The sequence below is a fragment of the Stenella coeruleoalba genome (assembly GCF_951394435.1).
Source record: "Stenella coeruleoalba genome assembly, chromosome: 19".
NCBI classification, from domain to species: domain Eukaryota; kingdom Metazoa; phylum Chordata; class Mammalia; order Artiodactyla; family Delphinidae; genus Stenella; species Stenella coeruleoalba.
In genome coordinates, this window is record NC_137165.1 from 35,955,214 (window position 1) to 35,972,847 (window position 17,634).

Below are 17,634 nucleotides of genomic sequence, written 5' to 3' on the forward strand. Positions count from 1 at the left end.
GAAAGGACTTCAAACTGACAGAAGCTGAGGGGGAGGGACAAACCCTGAGGAGATGAACAGACCCTAAGCTCTGCCCTTCTTTCCCCTATAGTTGGGGGGGTGGGGGGCTGTGTGGCACCTGCCACCCACAGAGGCCATGCATGTTTGACCAAAGCCCTCACCGCGGTCTGAGGGCAGCCCTTCCCTCAGTCCTCAGACCATCGCTCATCCATGCCAAACTGCTGAGGTGGGTTTGAGGGGCGAAGACCCCCCGAAACGTGCCAAGGATTCCTCAGCCCTGGGCCAGGGCAGGTAGGATACAGGAGAGGGGGAGGTGGCAGCTAAAGGGGTCCCGCCTGCGTCCCTCTTCTCGCCATGTCTCATCCCTCCCTCTCTGCCCCTGTTTTCCCTCCCCCCTTCGCCGTCCCCCTCTGAAGCCATCCCTTCCTGGTCTCAAGCCAGCTTCTCCCCTCAGCTGCCCACCCCCTCCTTTGACCTGCCCCCTCTCCCCTGGGCCCCCAGGGCTGAAGGAAAGGAGCAGTGGAGGGGGGAGGGGAGGAGAGCAGGGGAGAAAGGCTTCCCCGGACAGGTTGGGGGAGAGAACGGGGTCAGCTGTACTGAGGAACAGATGGAGGGGGCAGTGGGGCATGGCGCTTGGGCAGACACCAGCAGGAAGAATTTGATTTGAAAGGATGTGTGTAAGGTGACTGCCCAAAGAGAAACGGTTTGGGCCTCTGGGGAAAGGAGCAATGTCGGGAAGGGTTTCAAGGGACACCAGCCGAGAAGGAGCCAATACTCATCTGCTGGCATTTTGTGGGTTCATTGGTGCCAAATTTGAATAGGGGGTGGAGTGCTGTTTTCCACTGACCCCCAAATCCCTGGTCTTGGCTCCCCAGAACTTTGCCTCCTGACTGTCCCTTCTGCCCCCACCTCCACCCATGGAAACTTAGTTCTTTTCCCACCCCTTCCCCTGCCTGATCTAGCTCCTTTCCAAACAGCCCTGCCTTCTAAATGCTAGGGACCTGGGCCCTGAACCCTGTAGACAGATGCCCCCTAAACTGGGGCATGGGAGGGGGGCTGGGGGACCCCATGATTCAGCCACAGACTCCAATGCCCAGCCCCTGTCCCCAGAACAATTCCTTGACAATCCCGTGTCCCCACCCCAACCCTTCGCGGCTCTGTACACATTTTTAAACCTGGCAAAAGATGAAGAGAATATTGTAAATATAAAAGTTTAACTGTTGGTTTTGCCTGCTGTTATGTTGGGAGGTAGGGGTGGGGCTCTAAAGAAACAAACCTTGGAAAAGTGACTCTGCCAGTGAGAGAGGAGGAGGGGGTCCGAGCCCACAGCCCTTGCCAGTGAACAGCTCTGAGGTCAGAGAGAAAGGGGGAGTGGGTGCTGGGGTGAGGTTGTCATTGGTAACGGGGTTGTTCGGGGAGTTAAGATCAGGACCAGTGTCTGTGCAGAGGTCAGAGCCTGGTGTAGAGGACCAGGCAGGGGCTGATGGGGACAGACACCAAACAGGCCAGAGGGCCTATGGGCTGGTGCAGGTGGCTGGCTACAGGAGAGACATGCAAGGTGAAGGGTTTGGCCTCTGCTAAGCCCTGGCCCAGGCTGGAGGGTCAAACACAGGCCCAGGACTCTCCCTCTTGGCACATTTTGAGGGAGAGCCCCACATCATTGTGACCCACTTATCCCCAGGAGCCTCTGGGACAGGAAGGCGGCCAGTGGTACTGTGGGCACAGTAGGTTGGGGCCCTAGGGACCCCCATGGCCACGGCTGAGTGGCCCCGGCCCGGGTGGGCCTTGTGTCACAGCCCCAGCACCAACAACTGCCAGGACCTGGGCAACTCCATCCTGTTGCTGCTGGACCTCATCATCTGCGTTAACATTGGCATCAATATGGTGACACTGGTCAGGATGGGGCCGGGTGGGAGGGTGCTGGCAGGATGGCTGGGGGGCAGGCCGGGTGGCGGGGGCCTGCCTGGAGTCACTGTGTCCTCCCCCACCTAGTTCTGGCGCAGACTCCGTGGCTTCTTACACCAAGTGTTTCATGTTATTTGTGAGAAAGGTAAGTGGAGGATGGGGAGGTTGGGGAATAGGAAAGACAGAAACCAGGTGTTCTAGCCCTGACATTAAGTGGGCCCCTTCCCCTCCCGCTCTCCCTGCTCAGACACCATAACTATGCAGCTTCTCTTCCTGCAACCTGCCTCTCCATCCCTGGAGGAGCCAGGCTCCCCACCAGCCTCTCACCTGTCCCCGATCCACAGAAGCTTCTAAGTTATGCTCACCTGGAAAGCAGACCCAGCCCCCGAAGCAGAGCGCCCCTGCAGTCTGCCTTCGGTGCACCATGGACCCTGTGAAAATGACCGTGTCCCCCCCACCCACTCGCCGCCGTCGCCGTCGAGACTCTTCAGCACGCCGCGCCCACCGCCCCGTAGCCTGGGCCCCTGACAACTGACAGCGATGACGAGAAGCCCCCACGTCAGCACACAACAATCTGCCCCCACAACTGGAATTGCCCCAAGGACTGGGAAGGCTTTCAGTCCACCCAGGGGTTCTGGACTCCCTGGGCCCAGGATGCCGTGGAGCCACCTACCCAGACCATCCGCTTCCAGCAAACTGTAGAGGGAAGGCCGCTCAAAAGAGAGGCAGTCAGAGCTGGGCCTACAGGCCTACGCGTACCCTATGAACCCCCGCCCCACAGCCCTCAGGCCCTGAGACACAAGAACGGTTGGGGGGTGCCCCAGGCAGAACAGGAGCAGTGCTCGCCAGCCCAGCCACCCATCCTGGGCCCAGCCCACGTCGCAGACATCCCCCGGCGCCACTCCTCAGGGCGCAAAGCCTATAATGCCAGAGACGTGAGGCGGCAGCTGTGGGAGCTGACCAGGGAGGTGGAGGCCCTGTCCCACTGTTACCCCCCGGTCTCTGGATCCAGCATGGCTGAGGGGACGGGAAAGGCCTAGGTATACCGTTCCCTGGCAGAGAGGTGACTGGGAGAAGAATAAAAAGAAGAGAGGAGGTGGTTTGTGGTGGTGTGGGGGGTGCCAGGGCCCACACAGCACCCAGAAGCCTGGTTGCTAAGGAAATGATCTCCCTGGCAACAGGGCCTAGAGAGCCCTGAGGACCCTCATCAACCTCTTGGCCTCACCAGGCCCTGTCCTCAGCCCTTTCCCAGGCCCTTCTTGGTTCCAAGCCTCCCACCTGCCTCTACTCTGTTCTTTAGTGCCCAGGGAAGCCCCCCAAATCCCACTCCAGATCCCCAGGCAGTACTGCCCTTGAGTGGAGACCCTCATCCCCATGGCCTCAGTCTCTCAGAGGTCCAGCTCCTACCAGAGCCCAGGTTTAGGCTGTAACTACAGGTGAGGTGTGGTCCCTCTGAAGCCCTGGTTTCTTTGGGGAGGGATGGCTGAGAGTGAGGGTACCCAGGCCCTCACAGTTCCCCAGTCAGAACCCGAAGCTCCTGTATACTCGAGAAGGCTTGGAGCAGAGGATAAAATATTGAGGACACTCTCAAGGGCTGCCTCCACACAGCCCTGTGTGCCCTCACTCCTCTGATTAGCACTTCCATGTCACAAATGAGGAGACTGAGGCTCAGAGACGCCAAGTGACTTATTCATGGTCACGCGGACACCAAGGATCAACTTCATGGCCTCAGACGCTCCGTCCCCCTGCTCCCACAGGTAGATTCCCATTGCTACTGGCCCATCAGAGTCTCCTCCCGCCTTCCTCAGTTTCCCATGTAAACTCATCAGGATATTGCATCCACTGGACAGCAGGGAAACCCAGGCCCTACCTACTTCTAGACACTTGGGATCACACACACGCACACAACCTGGGAACAAGGAGCCAGGTCGAAGGGACTAGACCTCACCTTCCATACCAGATGGGTTCCTGGAATGTGAGCAGATGGGCCTTTTATGAATCACCCTGCTTCTCTGTTCATTTTCATTTGACTAACGTTATCGATCATTTTAAGCTGATTCCATTAAGTGGGTCTATATTGAGCACCTGCTGTGTGTTTGGAGTCTTGATGGAAAATGCCCACTGGCTCTTTCTATTTCTTTCTCTCTTTTTTTTCTTTTTGGCCATGCAGTGTGGTTTGCAGGATCTTAGTTCCCTGACCAGGGATTGAACTGGGGCCCTCAACAATGAAAGCGTGTAGTCCTAATCACCGGACATCCCGGGAACTCCCTGTTCCTCTATATCTGTTGAGATGTTCATTGTGCAAAGAAAATGACTTGAGGTTCCCCAGGTACCACTTTCACAGACCCCAGCAATGAAACCGGTTGATAACAGTAGATTCCGTTTGTCATATCAACAACTACATCTATTTTGTGCTTTGTGAATTTCATGTGGTTTTCTTAAGACAGCAGCTAACCGTTTTTCAACTCGGAGGGTTGGCTCAGTGGGAGGGAAGTTGGTTAGGAAGGAAAGAAACCATGGTTTGGGGTGGTCTCTGGCAAAGGCAGCAAACCCTTGCTCTGAACTAAAGGGGCCAGTGACCACCAACACCTAAGGCTGCAATCCCTGGCAGGAAGGGGTGGGTACGGTGGGTACTAGAGGGGTTATGACAGGGAAATCAGCAGGACAAGGAGGGGATGGTGCAGTGGGGCGACCCCAGAGGGGACTCTTACTGTCACTCATCCATCTAGTCACCCTCGCTGCTGGCCCCAAGCAGGCGTGGGTGGAGAATAACAACAGGCTACATAAGCTGCTATAATGTCTCGAACAATGAAACGGAGGAAATCCTTTATGCATGATTCAGTCCCTATGAAGACTGTCTCTCATCTGTAGCAACCATGCTTGCACATCAAGTTAAGCAAGGTCCCATGGAGACAGAAGGACCGACTGAACTCTGGGGACTAGGCTCCATGTAGTGGGAGCCGAGGGCAGAGATGGCCACATAAAGGGCCAGCTGAGTGGATGAAAGATTGGCCATCTCGGCATCGTGACTCCCTGCAACGTGCCCCATTATGACCATGCTCCCTCACCTGTTGGTGGGTGTCCGCAGGTCCTGACGTGAGTGCACTGTGGGTCAGGGCCGGTGGTGGTGGGGGGCGGCCCGCGGCCCAGGTGGCCCTAGGACCCCCCCACCATGGAAAACCGGCTCTGGTATGACAACCTGGGGTGCTGCCATCAATACCAAGAAAGTACCCAGAATGCGGAGGACTTCCTGCTCCTGCTGCTGGGCCTTGTCGTTCTTGTCAGCATTGGGATCAGCATGGCAACCATGGTCAGCGATGGTTGGGGACCACCAGTAGGGGTGAAGAGGCCTGAGGGTGGGAACCAGCTGCAGCCTGCACCTCCGTCTGCAGGAACGGTCTTGGCTGGGACGGGGGGGTGAGGGTGGAGAGCCTGGCCTTCATTTTCACCCACCCCACCCCACCCCACCCCAGGTATGGCATGGGCTCCAGAATGCCTTAGACAAGACCATCTATTGGATTAATCAGAAAAGTAAGTATGGAAGACAGGTAGGGGGCACCACACCCCTGCTACTCCCAGGGCCCTAGAAACCCAGGCCCCCAGGTTCCTAACCCTGAACTCTTCTGACAGTTGCCCTGCCCTCACGGACTCTCGCCTCCGCCAGATGAAATCTCACAGGCTTGTGAAAGTTCCCCCAAACATCCTCCTGCCAAGGCCCAAGACGTCCACATCCACTGCACCCTGGACCCTGTGGAAGTGAAGATGGCCCGGCCCGCTTGCTACTCCCTGTCCTCCTACCATCATCTCCGCAACTGTAGCCGCAGCTGCAGCCGCCGCCCCTGCAGCCACCAGCGGAGGCCGAAGAACCGCAGACAATTCCCCTACAGCCGCTCAGGCTTCCGTAGGCCGCATCGCAGCCACGGGATGTCACAGCTGCGGCCGATGCCCTCCTTTGATCGGGAGGACCCGGACTCCTACCTGGAGGAGGAGGAGGATCTTTCCTTCCCACAACCCAAGTACCCGTGGGGGTGCTGGGGAGGGCTCTACCAGCAGATGGGCCTGCCCTCCAACGTGGGTCTCTGGGGCCGCCAGGGTGGGATCCTGGCCAGTCTGCCACCACCCTGTCTCTACCTGTCGCCCGAGCTGCGCCGCATGGCCAAGCGTGTGGAGGCCAAGTCCGAGCTAAGGCTGCAGTCCTTCGGGGCCCCCTGCTCACCAACCCGCATCTGGAGCAACGTGGAGGCTGACCAGTGGACCTCGTCTCCACCACCTCCCCGACGGCTGCCCCCAGCCCCTCGTGGGTCCCTGGGGGGCACAGCACTTACCCCTCAAGGGGCCAGCTCCCGTATGACTCCTGGGATCAGCGGCGGCGTGGTCTGGAGGGCTCTGGGCCTCCATCCGCTCTGGTGCCTCGGGGCTGCCGGCCCGAAGCCTGGCAGCGCAACTCGCCACCGGCCCACGGACGGAGCCTCCCCTGCTGTGCTCACAGCCAACCCAACCGCAGCCCGCACCCGTCCACGGGACACTTGAACTACTCCCGGGATCCCCACGAGGTGCGGCGCCGGGCGGCCGAATGGGCCGAGATGCTGCCCGTGCGGCGCCCTCTGGCCACCTCCGCCTCCCTCATGGTGCTGGCAGAGGCCTCGTACAAGCGGGCCCCGGCTCCCAGCTCAGCACTGCTCCTCCGCCCCTTCCAGTCCCTGCCCGACGTCCAGGCTACCGAGCACCCTCCACCCCCACCCACCTTCATGCCACTCAGCTGGAACCCGGGGGGCAATGCCAACTACCAGGTGTATGACAGCCTGGTGCTGAAGCGGCAAGTGTAGGAGGGCCAAGCGCGGGCCAACTCGCTGCTACCTTCCACCTCGGCCTCGAGGCCCTCTCTGCACGGGAGCCAGACTGGGAAAATGAACTGACCAGCAGCAAATGGGGGCGGGGGCGGGGGCGGGAGCGGCAGGGCATGGAGAGAGGAACAAAGAGCGCCAGAGTCCAGGAAACACTGGTAGTCTGTGGCTTGGAAGCACCACTCCTTCTGCCAGCCTGGGTCCCTGCCCTTGGCTTCCTGCAATAAGAAGCCAGTGTCCCCTTCTTGGCCTGAGGGTCCCCTTAGTTTAGTGGCCACAGTCCTGCCAGCAGGCCCCTCCCGGTCCTATACCATGCACTAAGTACATCTGCAGCTGCAGACTCCAAACCCCTGGTCTCTGGGCACCTCCTCTGTGTCTCAGCTGTCCCTGTCCCCAAAGAGCCTCATACAAGAAGCTGCTTCCAAACTGGGAGGTTCCACATCTGGGCAGGTCCAGCTCCACGCCCAGTGAAGGGCATGAAGAAGGCTGAGGCTCTGGACTCCAGCCAGGCCTTCCGCAGGGCTCTGAGGCCAAGGTCTTCCTAGTCTCAGGAGGGGCCAAGAGATGGAATGTGTCATTTGAACAAGTGAGTCAGCGGGCGGTGAGCGAATGATTGACCGCTCGAGGGGAGGTGTGCCGGCCTACAGGCCCTGTTTGACTGTCCAGGCTCAGCTTACCTCACCCTGGTAACCAGGGAATGCCCCTCCCTCACTGTGACCTCACCACCTGCCCCATTATGACCCAGTCTGACTCCCAGTTAAAAGTGGAGGGCAGGGGGCCCAGGCAGTCCTGGGACCCCCGGCCATGGGTGAGGGAACCTGCTACACAGCCGAGCCGGCCCCTAGCCCCAAACCCAGGAAATGCCAGGACCAAGAAGACTTAATTCCTCTGCTGCTGCTCAGCCTGATCTTCTTCATCGTGGGGATCAACGTGGTGACTATGGTCAGGGCAGGATCTGGGCAGCGGGGTTGGGGGAGCCCTGGGGTCTTGAAGGGGCCGAGGTGAGGGGGCTGCTGGGGTGTGGCCGGACAAGGGTTGGATTTCAGGGCTAACCCTGCTCCTGGCCTCCCCCCTCCCCTTCTTCCCTCAGCTCTGGAGGCATCTGAAGAGATTCTTGCGGGCACTCTTCAATCGAATTTTCCCCAAAGGTGAGTGGGCGCCAGCGTGGGCTCATGGGATGTGGGCCTGTCCCCTTTCTTCTATCCCTGCCTTGATTCTCAGCCCCTCATGAACCCAGGCCCTGACCCATCTCGCCTTTCCCCGCAGACAAGCAAGCCAGCTGTGTAGACAGCCATCGCATGCGCAGGCGCTGCTGCGTGGATCCCAAGAAACCGCGCTCAAGAGTTTCTTCCCGCCTCCGCCATCGCCCAAGCTTCCTGCTCGGGCAGCCAAACCACCCTGACTCCTGGATACGAGACAAAAAAGATGAGAAGGCTTCTAAGTACTGCCGGATGCCGCCTCAGTGTGGACGGGCTGGGGCTTCCACGCAGGTTCCACGGAGACTGTGGAAGGAGCGGGTAGTGAGAGCTGCGGAGGCCCCTGCAGTCACAGCCTTAAAGTCCCAAGCCAACTTTTACTCCAGGTAAGAGACATCTTCCAAGTTCCGCAGGATGAGCAAGGTGGACGTGTTTCCACTCCGCCTGCCCCAAGAGAGCAAGACTAAGACCCCAGACTCTGACCCAGCCCAGGCCCCAGCCCGGGCCCAGACCCGCCCCCCAGTTCAGCCCCCTGCGCATGCTCCTGCGAAGGCCCAGACCTTCTCCTCAGCCCACCCCACTGAGCACACACACACCCCTCCCCCCCCCCCCCCCCCCCCCGTCGGAGACCTGCTCCCGAGGCCACGCCCATGAGCACACTTCCGCCCGGGCCCAGGCCTTCTCCCTAGTGCACCCCACTGGGAACACTCCTGCCAAAGCCCAGACCTTCTCCTCCACCCACGCCTCTGAGCACGCCCCACCTCAGGTCCAGACTTGCTCCACATTCCACCCCCCTGAGCACACCACCCCCCAGGCCCAGACCCCCTCCCCAGCCCTCACCCCTGAGCACAGCCCTGCCCAGGTCCATGGCCCTGAGCATACTTCAGCCCATACTCCAGCCCAGGCCCAAGCCCAGGCCCCCTCACCTGCCTCAGCCCAATCCCTGGGCCACACTTCTGTCTGCAGCCTGACCCATGCTCATCTGACCTATACCCATGCCAACACTCTGGTCCCTCCCCCAACTGCTGCCCCTGCTACTACTCCTGCCCTCGCCCCTACACCAGCCCCTGTCCCGATCTCTGCCACAACCTCTGTCCCAGCGCTGGTCATGGCCCTGATGACCACTCCAGTCCCTTCCACCACCCCTACCCCCATCCTAGGTTCTATTTCCTCTACCTTGTCTGCCTTCAGCCAAGGCCTCTCCTCCGGCCATGTAGTCTGTGATGCCCGCAGGGTAAAGCAGAACTTATTCCATGTGTGTCCCCCTCAGAACTCTGGGTATTCCAGAAAGGACTTGGGTACCCTCTCCAGGCCCCAAGAGAGGCATGGTCTGCTGAGCTCTGGTACAGCAGAGCAAACACTCAAGCAATGTAGTGGGGACAGTGCTAAGCCCTCCACAGGATCCATACTGGGTTACCCGGAGTTGGGGAATATGGAATGGAAGATCTCAAATGATTCCAAAGACAAATTTGTACAGTCCAAGACCTTCCCTTACTGCAGCTTCCATCCTTGCAGGTCTGAGAAGAGAAACACGAACCCCCAGACTCCAGTCTACCCCACATTCCTGTACTCCAAGGATGCTGTACCTTCCCAACCTTACTTCCATTCTCAAAACAGTGCCCAGAGGTCACCATGCACCATGCCTCCACCATGCACTCTTTATCTGCCTCTTGTTTCTCCCAGATCCTGGGTCCTTCATCAACACAGCAACCACCAGAAGCCCTCCACCTTAATGCAACCCCCCACCTTGCCCCCAACCTCCAAGTCTTCTCAGTCTGTCCTCTCTTCCCAGGGCCCCATCCCTCCCCAGTTATCCACTACTTCCCAAACCCCAAGCCAGGCCCAACCCCCTGAACTTCATGAGAGTCTAGACCTCAACCAAGGCTCTGTCCTCCCAAGGACCCCAGGCCTTTCCAAAGTCTGCAGAGTTTCCAGAAACCCAGGCCTTACCACAAACCCAGGCACCCACAAGAGTCCAGGCCTTATCCAAGACCCAGGCCTCCCCAAGAACACAGGCCTTGCTCAAGATCCAGGCCTCCACAAGCTTCCTGGCCCCCATAAGGGTCCAGCCCTTACTCAATACTCTGGCTTATCCCAGAGATCAGGCCTCCATAACAACTCATGCCTTATCCCAAATCCTGGCCTCCACAAGGATGCAGGGCAGCACATACCACGGACTTCTGTCCCACCCAGGCAGAACTGCCGCTCTCCCAGGGCTCAGGTGGCCTACAATGACCTGCTAACCTTCTCAGAGGTACCTGTACTGATTGTGCTGCAATCACCCTCCCAGCAAGCAGGCAGCCAAGGCTGGGTGTACCACCCCAAGGATACAGTTCCTCCAGCCTGCCAGAATCATCGCCAGATGTCTACGCCTCCCAAAACCAGCTGGAAGCCCTACCACCCGTCAGGCACCCGGCTCGGGCATGTGGTCTTTGACGCCCGCCAGAGACAGTTCAGAGCAGGCAGGGACAAGTGAGAAGCTCTGTCTCCCAGGCGCCTTCACCGAGAGACCTCCAACAACTCACCGGAGACCATCAAGGAGTGGGGATATCAGTGTGCTCAGAGCAACTTAGAAAAAGAGGGGACAGATATGCATGAGGAATAAAGAGACAAGAGAAGTGTTCTGTGGTTGCTTGAGGACATCCACCCCAGCCCCATCCCACAGGGCCTGATGAGGAGGGTATCCCTGCTTTCCCTCCATCACTGTCTAGCTGAATCCTTCATCCCCAAGGCCCTAGAGCTGCATTGTCAATTACAGTAGCCACTAGCCAAATGCCTATTAGAATGTAAATTAGTTAAAATTAAGGAAAATTAATTGTTAAAAATTAAGTTAAAAAGTTAAAAATTCTGTTCCCTGGCGGTCCAGTTGTTGGGACTTGGCGCTTTCCCTGCTGTGGCTGGGGTTCAATCGCTGGTCGGGGAACTCAGACCCCGCAAGCTTCATGGCTTGGCCAAAAAAAAAAAAAAACCTCTGCTCCTCAGTGCCACAACCTTCTAAGCGCTCAGTAGGCACATGGAGCTAGCGGCTACTGCATTGCACGGCACAGATTTAGAACATTTGCATCATCATGGAAAATGCTATTGCAGAGCAGTGCTTCAGAGCTTACAGCAATTTCCCTTTCCCTGTCACCCACCCCCAGCATCTTAAAGCTCCCCCAGAGTCCAGAGAACTTAGCTCTTTTTAGGGTGGCTCAGAAGCCACCCTCTGGGGAGGAGGTAAGATGTGGGGATGGACAGCCAATGCCTGATTTCCCCAGACTGTGAGAAAGAGCCCAGGCTTCAGCTTTCCTCATCTGGTCTCTTGGGTCACGACCAGATGTATGGAAACTTGCCTCCCCCGTTCTGGGCTGTGTTTGGGGCTCTTGGTTACTGAGGGAGAAGACCTCTCTTTGTCAGTGACTAGGAAACCTTGTGTTTTAGGCTCCCCAAACTGAGCCCTGGATTCTGAGGGTACCCTCCTTCATAGGCCTCTAAATATTTCGAGGTGTCTCCACTTAATTTTCTTGCCCATGGACTTAGTCCCAGTTCAGTGTGGAGACAGACCTCTGGGTAAAAGGCATGTAAGAATTCCTGGTCCAGTGTGCATCGGTCTAATCTGTGAGCGTGTCTCTGGTGTCCTGTCTTTCTGTCCTATTATTCTGGCTCCTAGTTTCATCCTGGACCCTAGCTGTGTCCATGATAACACTGGTCGCTGAAAGCCATTTCCTTCCCCTGATAATTTTTCATTGCCCTGCCCTAGCCCAGCTGGAGTTTCCTCTGGACTTGATTTTCAGTCCTGATAACTCTTCTGTATACACACATAAGCTGCGAGATTCCAAAGCGTTTTCCCTGCCACCACTTGTGTGTCTGAGGTGGGCAACACTAATATGTCCCTTCCCTGAGTCAGATGTCCATCCCCGGGTCACTACATGCACACTATCGGTGTGTTCTTGTCTAACGTTACCACCGCCGATTCCAAGGAGATACGTCCCAGCCGGAGAGCCCATTTCCAACACCTCTCTGGCTCAGCTCTGACCTTGGACAAGTCATGTGCAACCTTTCTAGGCTTGCAGTCTCATCTCTAAACTGAAGTTATAATTGCATGCAAGAACCCTTCTAGATTTAAATGACCAGGGCTCCTCTACTCCCAAGTGAGATGTAGAGTCCCCTATTTCTCCGCATGCCCTAGTGTATGTCCCTCATTATTGTTTGCTATTCAGATCCATCCTATTAGGCCTCTGTTCTGACCCCAAGGAGTGTTTGTGCGATTCACCTGGCCTTGTAAAGACACAGAATAGTTTATCATAAAGACACAGAATAGCTTACCTCCATAGAAACTACAACTTCCATCAGGCACTACTTCAACGGAACAGGAAAGGATGTGGGGGCGTGGCCCCAACGCCCTGGTAGCTTTGAAGACAAACTACAACTCCCAGAACAGCCGCGAGATCTCTGCAGAGCAAAAGGAGTGACTGAACTCTGACTGGAGGCCGGGCTGGTCCGGAACCACCCCGACAGTCTCCAGAAAGGGGCGTGGCTATAATTTAAGGGCGTGGCCTTACAGGCAGCGGGAAGAAGTTACCTGTTGAATCTTCCTATCCATTCTCTTCCCAGCCTTTGCAGCTAACCCTAAGAGGGAAGCCGCAAACCACTAGCCTCTTCTGAAAAAGAGGTAAGGGGACGTAGACAAGGGGCAGCGAAGGAGGCTATTGCATTCCTTAGGAGGGGCCAAACAGCTACTTTCTACCTGCTGAGTCAGGTGAACCGTTCCATGGGGGCGGGGACCAGCATATAAGAAAAGGGCAAGGATGGAGGAGGTATTTATTTGTTCTCTTTCAAGACTAAATTTAGGGCCCTTCGTCTGCAGACCCATTGGCGGACTGTGTCTTGGGAACCCTCTTGGCCTCTGGAAGAGCAAAGAACGGGGGCCAGTTTTCCGCAGCAAAAGGTACGGCCCGTCTGGGCTTCCTCCCGTCTGTGTATTTCCTAGCCCCCAAACGACAGAGCCATATGGCTTCCGCGGTCTGGGGGAGTGCTCCCTGGTGGGGCCCACCGCCCCCAGCCCCAGCCCGGCCGCTCACGGACATCGACTTCTGCTCTGCGGCGCAGCTGCAAGAACTGCGCCGCAAGAACGGCGCAGCTGCAGGCGAGCTGGAGTGAAGGTCCCAAGCCAGGACCAGATCTCCTCCAGGCCAAGGACTTTGTTTTCTCTTTGCTTGGTAAGTAACCCTCCCAGCCTTCGGGAACTTGCAGCTCTCAGCTCCGCCTCACCCCGCCCCGGCTCTGGATCACGACTTTACGGTCCCTTCTCTTTCCTTAGGTCTCGTTCACTGCCGGGACCCTCGCTTTCCTCCTCAGGCAGAGCTCCTGCAACTTCGTTGCGGGATTCGCGAGGGCTCCCTGGATCTGGGGCCTGCGCCTCTAGGTCCCTACGCTCGGGGACCTCACTACGACTCCGGCTTCACACTCCTGGTGCCCGTGCTTTCGCTAGATGGCACTGGGTAGGAGCTGCAACCGGATGTGGGATCCTGTTACACATGGCTCTTCCTCCCAGAGCAGGTACGCGGAACCTCGGTCCGGGAGGCATGACAGGATTGCCTAGGACCCCCAGTCCCAGGAGGACGTGATTCGATCCACCCAGCCCAAAGCAAAGAAACTCCCAAGGATCCGCAAATCTCTGTGGACCAGCTACACGTCACTGAGCCTGAGGCACACGAGTCTTTGGAAAACTCACCTAGTAATGTTTCAGTGCCAGAGTTGCCTCAACAAGACGTAACCGATGTTGACTTTCCCTCACCACTGAAAAAAACGAATGGTGACGTCACCAAAGCAACCGACGTTAGCCCAGTGCCACAGCCGTTGGAGGCTCCGGAGGCATGGCCCACATTGTGCCCCACCCAGGTGGCTGCCCGGTTCTCTGCTTCGCTGGCTGCGGTCACTGAGTCCCCGTTTCCGGTTCCGGGTGCCCCGCGCTTGGTCCAGGCAGCCCGCCACGCGGGGATCACCACCATCCTCCTGGCTACGCCCGGGCCCCCGCGCCGCCTCCTGCTTTTCGACTTGATCCCCGTGGTGTCCGTGGCCGGCTGGTCCCAGGGGGCTCGGAGCCACTCGTGGGCCGGCCCGCTGGCCTCGGAGTCGTCTTCCTTCTCCCTGGTGCCCGGCGGCGGCGGCGGCACAGAGCGGCCGGACGCCTCCTGCTGGCAGCTCTACTTCGCACGCCAAGAGCTGGCGCTCAAGACGCGCATACCCGTTCCCCTGCTGCAAGCGCACGCGGCGGCCCAGGCGCTGCTGCGCCCTCTGGTGGCCAGGACTAGGGTCGCGGCGCCCTACCTCCTGCGGACGTTGCTCTACTGGGCGTGTGAGCGGCTGCCCGCGCCCTATCTGGCGCGAGCCGAGAATGCGGGCGCCAGCTGCCTCGGGCTGCTGGATGAGCTGGGCCGGGTGCTCGAGGCCGGGATGCTGCCCCACTATTTTCTGAGTGGCCAAAAGCTCCGTGCGGGGGACGGGGCCGCTTCGCTGCTCGGGGCGTTGGCTATGCTTCGCAGGGACCCTGCCCGCGCCCTGCGCGCCGCTGTGGAAGAGGCCAAGGCTGCACGCAAGGGGGGCGGCTTAGCCGGCGTGGGAGGCGGGGCCCATTAAAGACGCTGTTCCTACTAACCTGGAATGTGCTTCTGTTGGCCAGCGGGATGTGGAGGGCACTGCTCTCCCCTCACCTGGGAGACAGGCTGAGCGCTTTGGGCCCGAAGAGCCCGTTCTAGAAGGCCTCCTCGCCGGTTCCTCCGCTTCCTCCCATCCTCCTCCCGCCCCATCCCTGGCACAGGTCGTTCCATTCTGGCCTCTCCACTTTCCAAATCTGTGGCCAGCACCCCTCCCACTCCGGTGCAGCCCCTGGCATCCATCTCCCTCCAGTTCTTATGGTCTTTTCTCTTAGGAGTCAATCGGGATGGGGGTAATATATTTGCTGAAAAAACGTGTAAAGGAGAAAGGTATGGAGACCAGGGACTGACCAATTTGTCTCACACAAAAGCAGAGACATTAAGGAGGCCGGATTTCACCCCAGGCTAGACCTCACCACCACCGCTACCTCTTCAGTTATTCCCGCCACCTTCCTCATCCAGTTCTGCCCTCCATCCCAGGCAGTAGGGTCCCTTTCTCCATTCTCGGGGCATCCGCCATTCCATCTATCTAAGCCCAACCTCTCCCCCCATCCAGAGTTCCATTCAGTGGAGTCGCCTCCTTGTCCCTCCTCCTCTGAACCCCGAGACATGCGAGACATGCGGCCTTGCCTCGGCTCCGCCTGTCTCTAAGACCGTCGCCGCTCCCTGCCTCCAAGGAACCCCGGGGTTCCGCCCGCCCAGCTTCACCTCCCGCTCTTTCCCGGCGTCTCCGCCCCCTGCCCCGCCCCCGGACCGGCTCTCGGAGGAGGGGGAAGCCGCTGTCGCCGCCGCCGCCGCCGCCTCAGCTTCCCAACCGCTGCCGCCGCTCCGCTTGGTCCAGCCGCCAGGCCCAGTGCTCACTTCGCCAGACCAGGGCGCTCTGCGGAGACACCCTCACTCCTTCCTGGGGTCCGGGACGCCTAGCCGGGCGTGGGGGGAAGCTCCGCTTGTGGGGTACAGGGAGGGAGGAGCCTGGAACCGGAGCCAGCGCCAGCCGTCCCCGGATCGACAAGACAGGACAGGTTGAGGGGCCTTCTCTCCACAGTGTCCCTGAGACCTCCCCTTCCAGTCCCCCTGGCCCCTGCCATGTAGTCCCCGGACTGGAGGCTCCCTTCACTCGCCACCACCGCAGCCTGTCTCCCAGCCCTGCTTCTGGCCCTGCTCTCACCCCTGCTGCCACACTCATGCCCTGAGCAGCCACGTCCCACCAGGTGCTCTACCCTGAGGGAGCCTAGGGGCCGGCCATGACTTCCGGGGCTGCTGAGACCCTTAGATCCTTGGGCCCGGGAAAGGGGTCAGAGAGGGGGATGTCTGAAAATGGTCCTGGCTGATCACTTCTTTCCTTCCACACTCACACCCTCCAAAGCCTTTTCCCGAGATGGCGCGGCGGGTTCCAAAACTGACAAAACCAGGGCATAAATCTTCCCCACCCCGGGCTCAGCCAGTTCCTGGAGCCCTTTGCCCTTTTCATGGCCACCAAGCCATAGACTTATAGGTCCACTGCAGCTCAGGATTAGTTTCCTTCTTTCGCTACTGCACCTTCTGCCTTGTTGCAGACAGGTTCTGGAACACCAGGCACCCCAGCCAGGGCCATTTCTGCACCCAGGGTCTGTGCTGGAACACAGGCATGCTGCCAGGCTCTGTTCTGGATCCATCAGCCTTCTGTCCTTCACCCAGATGGACCCCTGTTTTCCAACTAGAGAGAGGCTGGATTTGGGCCCTGTCCAGCTGTTGGTCTTGGCCTGAATTGGGCCAGTCTCAGATCACCACAGGTTTAACTTTCTTACCCCAGAGACACCCAGTTCTAGAGCGTGGTGTTCTAGACACATACGGAGCCATACTTCCTTCTGAATCTCAGCTCTAGGACATAGACCCCGACTCTCAGCCCTTCCCTCTAGGATGGAACTAGAGCCTATATAGGCATGTTATTGGTCTAGAGTAAGAGTTCTAGACCCACGCTCCCACCTTGTCTCGTGATACCTGTTAAGCAGGTGTTGTAGTTTCTTAGGACAGGGGCGAAAGTAAGCTCATCACACGAGATGAATTGTGCCAAAGCACAGCAGTAGAGGGCTGCCGCTCGCTCAGGCAAAACAGCGCCGTCTGTCTTGTCGTGGTAACTTTTATTAAAGTATTATCTAGGTTTACACTTTGAGACTTGTTTTTTTTAACATTTTAGAAGTGCCGAAACAGCAAGCTATGTTTTTTATTAATTATACAAGCAATAATTGGCTTTTGTGAGCACCTGCCGTGCTTCATCCTTGAGCGCAAGAACAGCAGAAAGTTCCCACCATTATTTTGATTATACTGAAGTAGCAGAAGGACATTTTCTTGCGTTCCCACCACTCTGATTATACTGAGGACATCTCATGGATCAGTGCCCAAAGCACTCAATGCTTCTTTTGCAGGCCCCCAGTTTGTCGGGGGGGGGGGGCGCTCGAAGCAATCAGAACTGTTCACAAGTCTGGCTTATTCGCATGCCTCCGGTTTGCCGGGGAGGGCTCAAAGAAATCAGGACTGTTTGCAGTTCTGGCTTATTCGCCAGCCCCCAGTTTGCTGGGCGGGGGGGGGACGCTCGTGGGTCACGTCTCCTTTCCATGTCCTCAGTTATCCCACTACAGCAGGAGCTCTGGAAAGGTCCCAGCTATGATTCACAAAGAACTAAGTTCTGGATGGATCATCCAGAACTTCTTGTTTTCCCTAGACAATTTCCCAAAACTCTCATTCTTCCTATAGAATGCTCACCTTATTTTTTACATGCAGTTTCTAGCTCCTGCAACTCAGCTGGGGCCCTGCCAGGGAACAGAGGCTGAGGAAGGGCAGAGGAGTTTTGGAAGGAATCCCTGGCTCATAGAAGGGCAGCTAGGATGGGAAAGTGGCCAGAACCATGTCACGACTGGACCTGTGCCTGGGTTGGGGGGACATGAACACTTAGCTACCTCAGCAGGAATTCCTTCCAGGTCTCCTGTAAAGCTGAGGTCTTTGGGGTAATGGGTCTAGAATAGAAAAGACAAATGGGACATAGCTTTGACCCCCCTCAAATGAGGAGACACCAAT

At 57.9% G+C, this 17,634-nt stretch overlaps 2 protein-coding genes and 2 pseudogenes across 4 annotated transcripts; all 4 read left to right on the plus strand.

The window, feature by feature from the left end:
• Positions 1 to 1,749: 1,749 nt before the first annotated feature.
• Positions 1,750 to 3,413, plus strand: LOC307177672 (spermatid maturation protein 1-like; annotated as a pseudogene). The gene is made up of 3 exons: positions 1,750 to 1,893; positions 1,993 to 2,050; positions 2,250 to 3,413. The product of its transcript is annotated as a spermatid maturation protein 1-like (transcript).
• A 1,661-nt stretch (positions 3,414 to 5,074) lies between these two features.
• LOC307177864 (uncharacterized protein SPEM2-like) lies at positions 5,075 to 8,008 on the plus strand. Its single transcript, XM_079905318.1, is given in 5 exon segments — positions 5,075 to 5,215; positions 5,379 to 5,436; positions 5,570 to 6,193; positions 6,196 to 6,728; positions 6,732 to 8,008. Coding segments are annotated over 5 exon segments (1,443 nt in total). The 5' UTR covers positions 5,075 to 5,077; the 3' UTR covers positions 6,822 to 8,008.
• A 475-nt stretch (positions 8,009 to 8,483) lies between these two features.
• LOC307177776 (uncharacterized protein) lies at positions 8,484 to 10,421 on the plus strand (the record flags this gene model as incomplete). Its single annotated transcript, XM_079905211.1, has 1 exon — positions 8,484 to 10,421. One exon carries the CDS (start codon positions 8,484 to 8,486, stop codon positions 10,419 to 10,421), a length of 1,938 nt encoding a protein of 645 aa, XP_079761337.1.
• Positions 10,422 to 12,505: 2,084 nt separating this feature from the next.
• LOC307177692 (transmembrane protein 102-like) lies at positions 12,506 to 14,563 on the plus strand (annotated as a pseudogene). Its single transcript, XR_013831800.1, has 3 exons — positions 12,506 to 12,596; positions 12,792 to 13,143; positions 13,245 to 14,563. The product of XR_013831800.1 is annotated as a transmembrane protein 102-like (transcript).
• Positions 14,564 to 17,634: the final 3,071 nt, after the last annotated feature.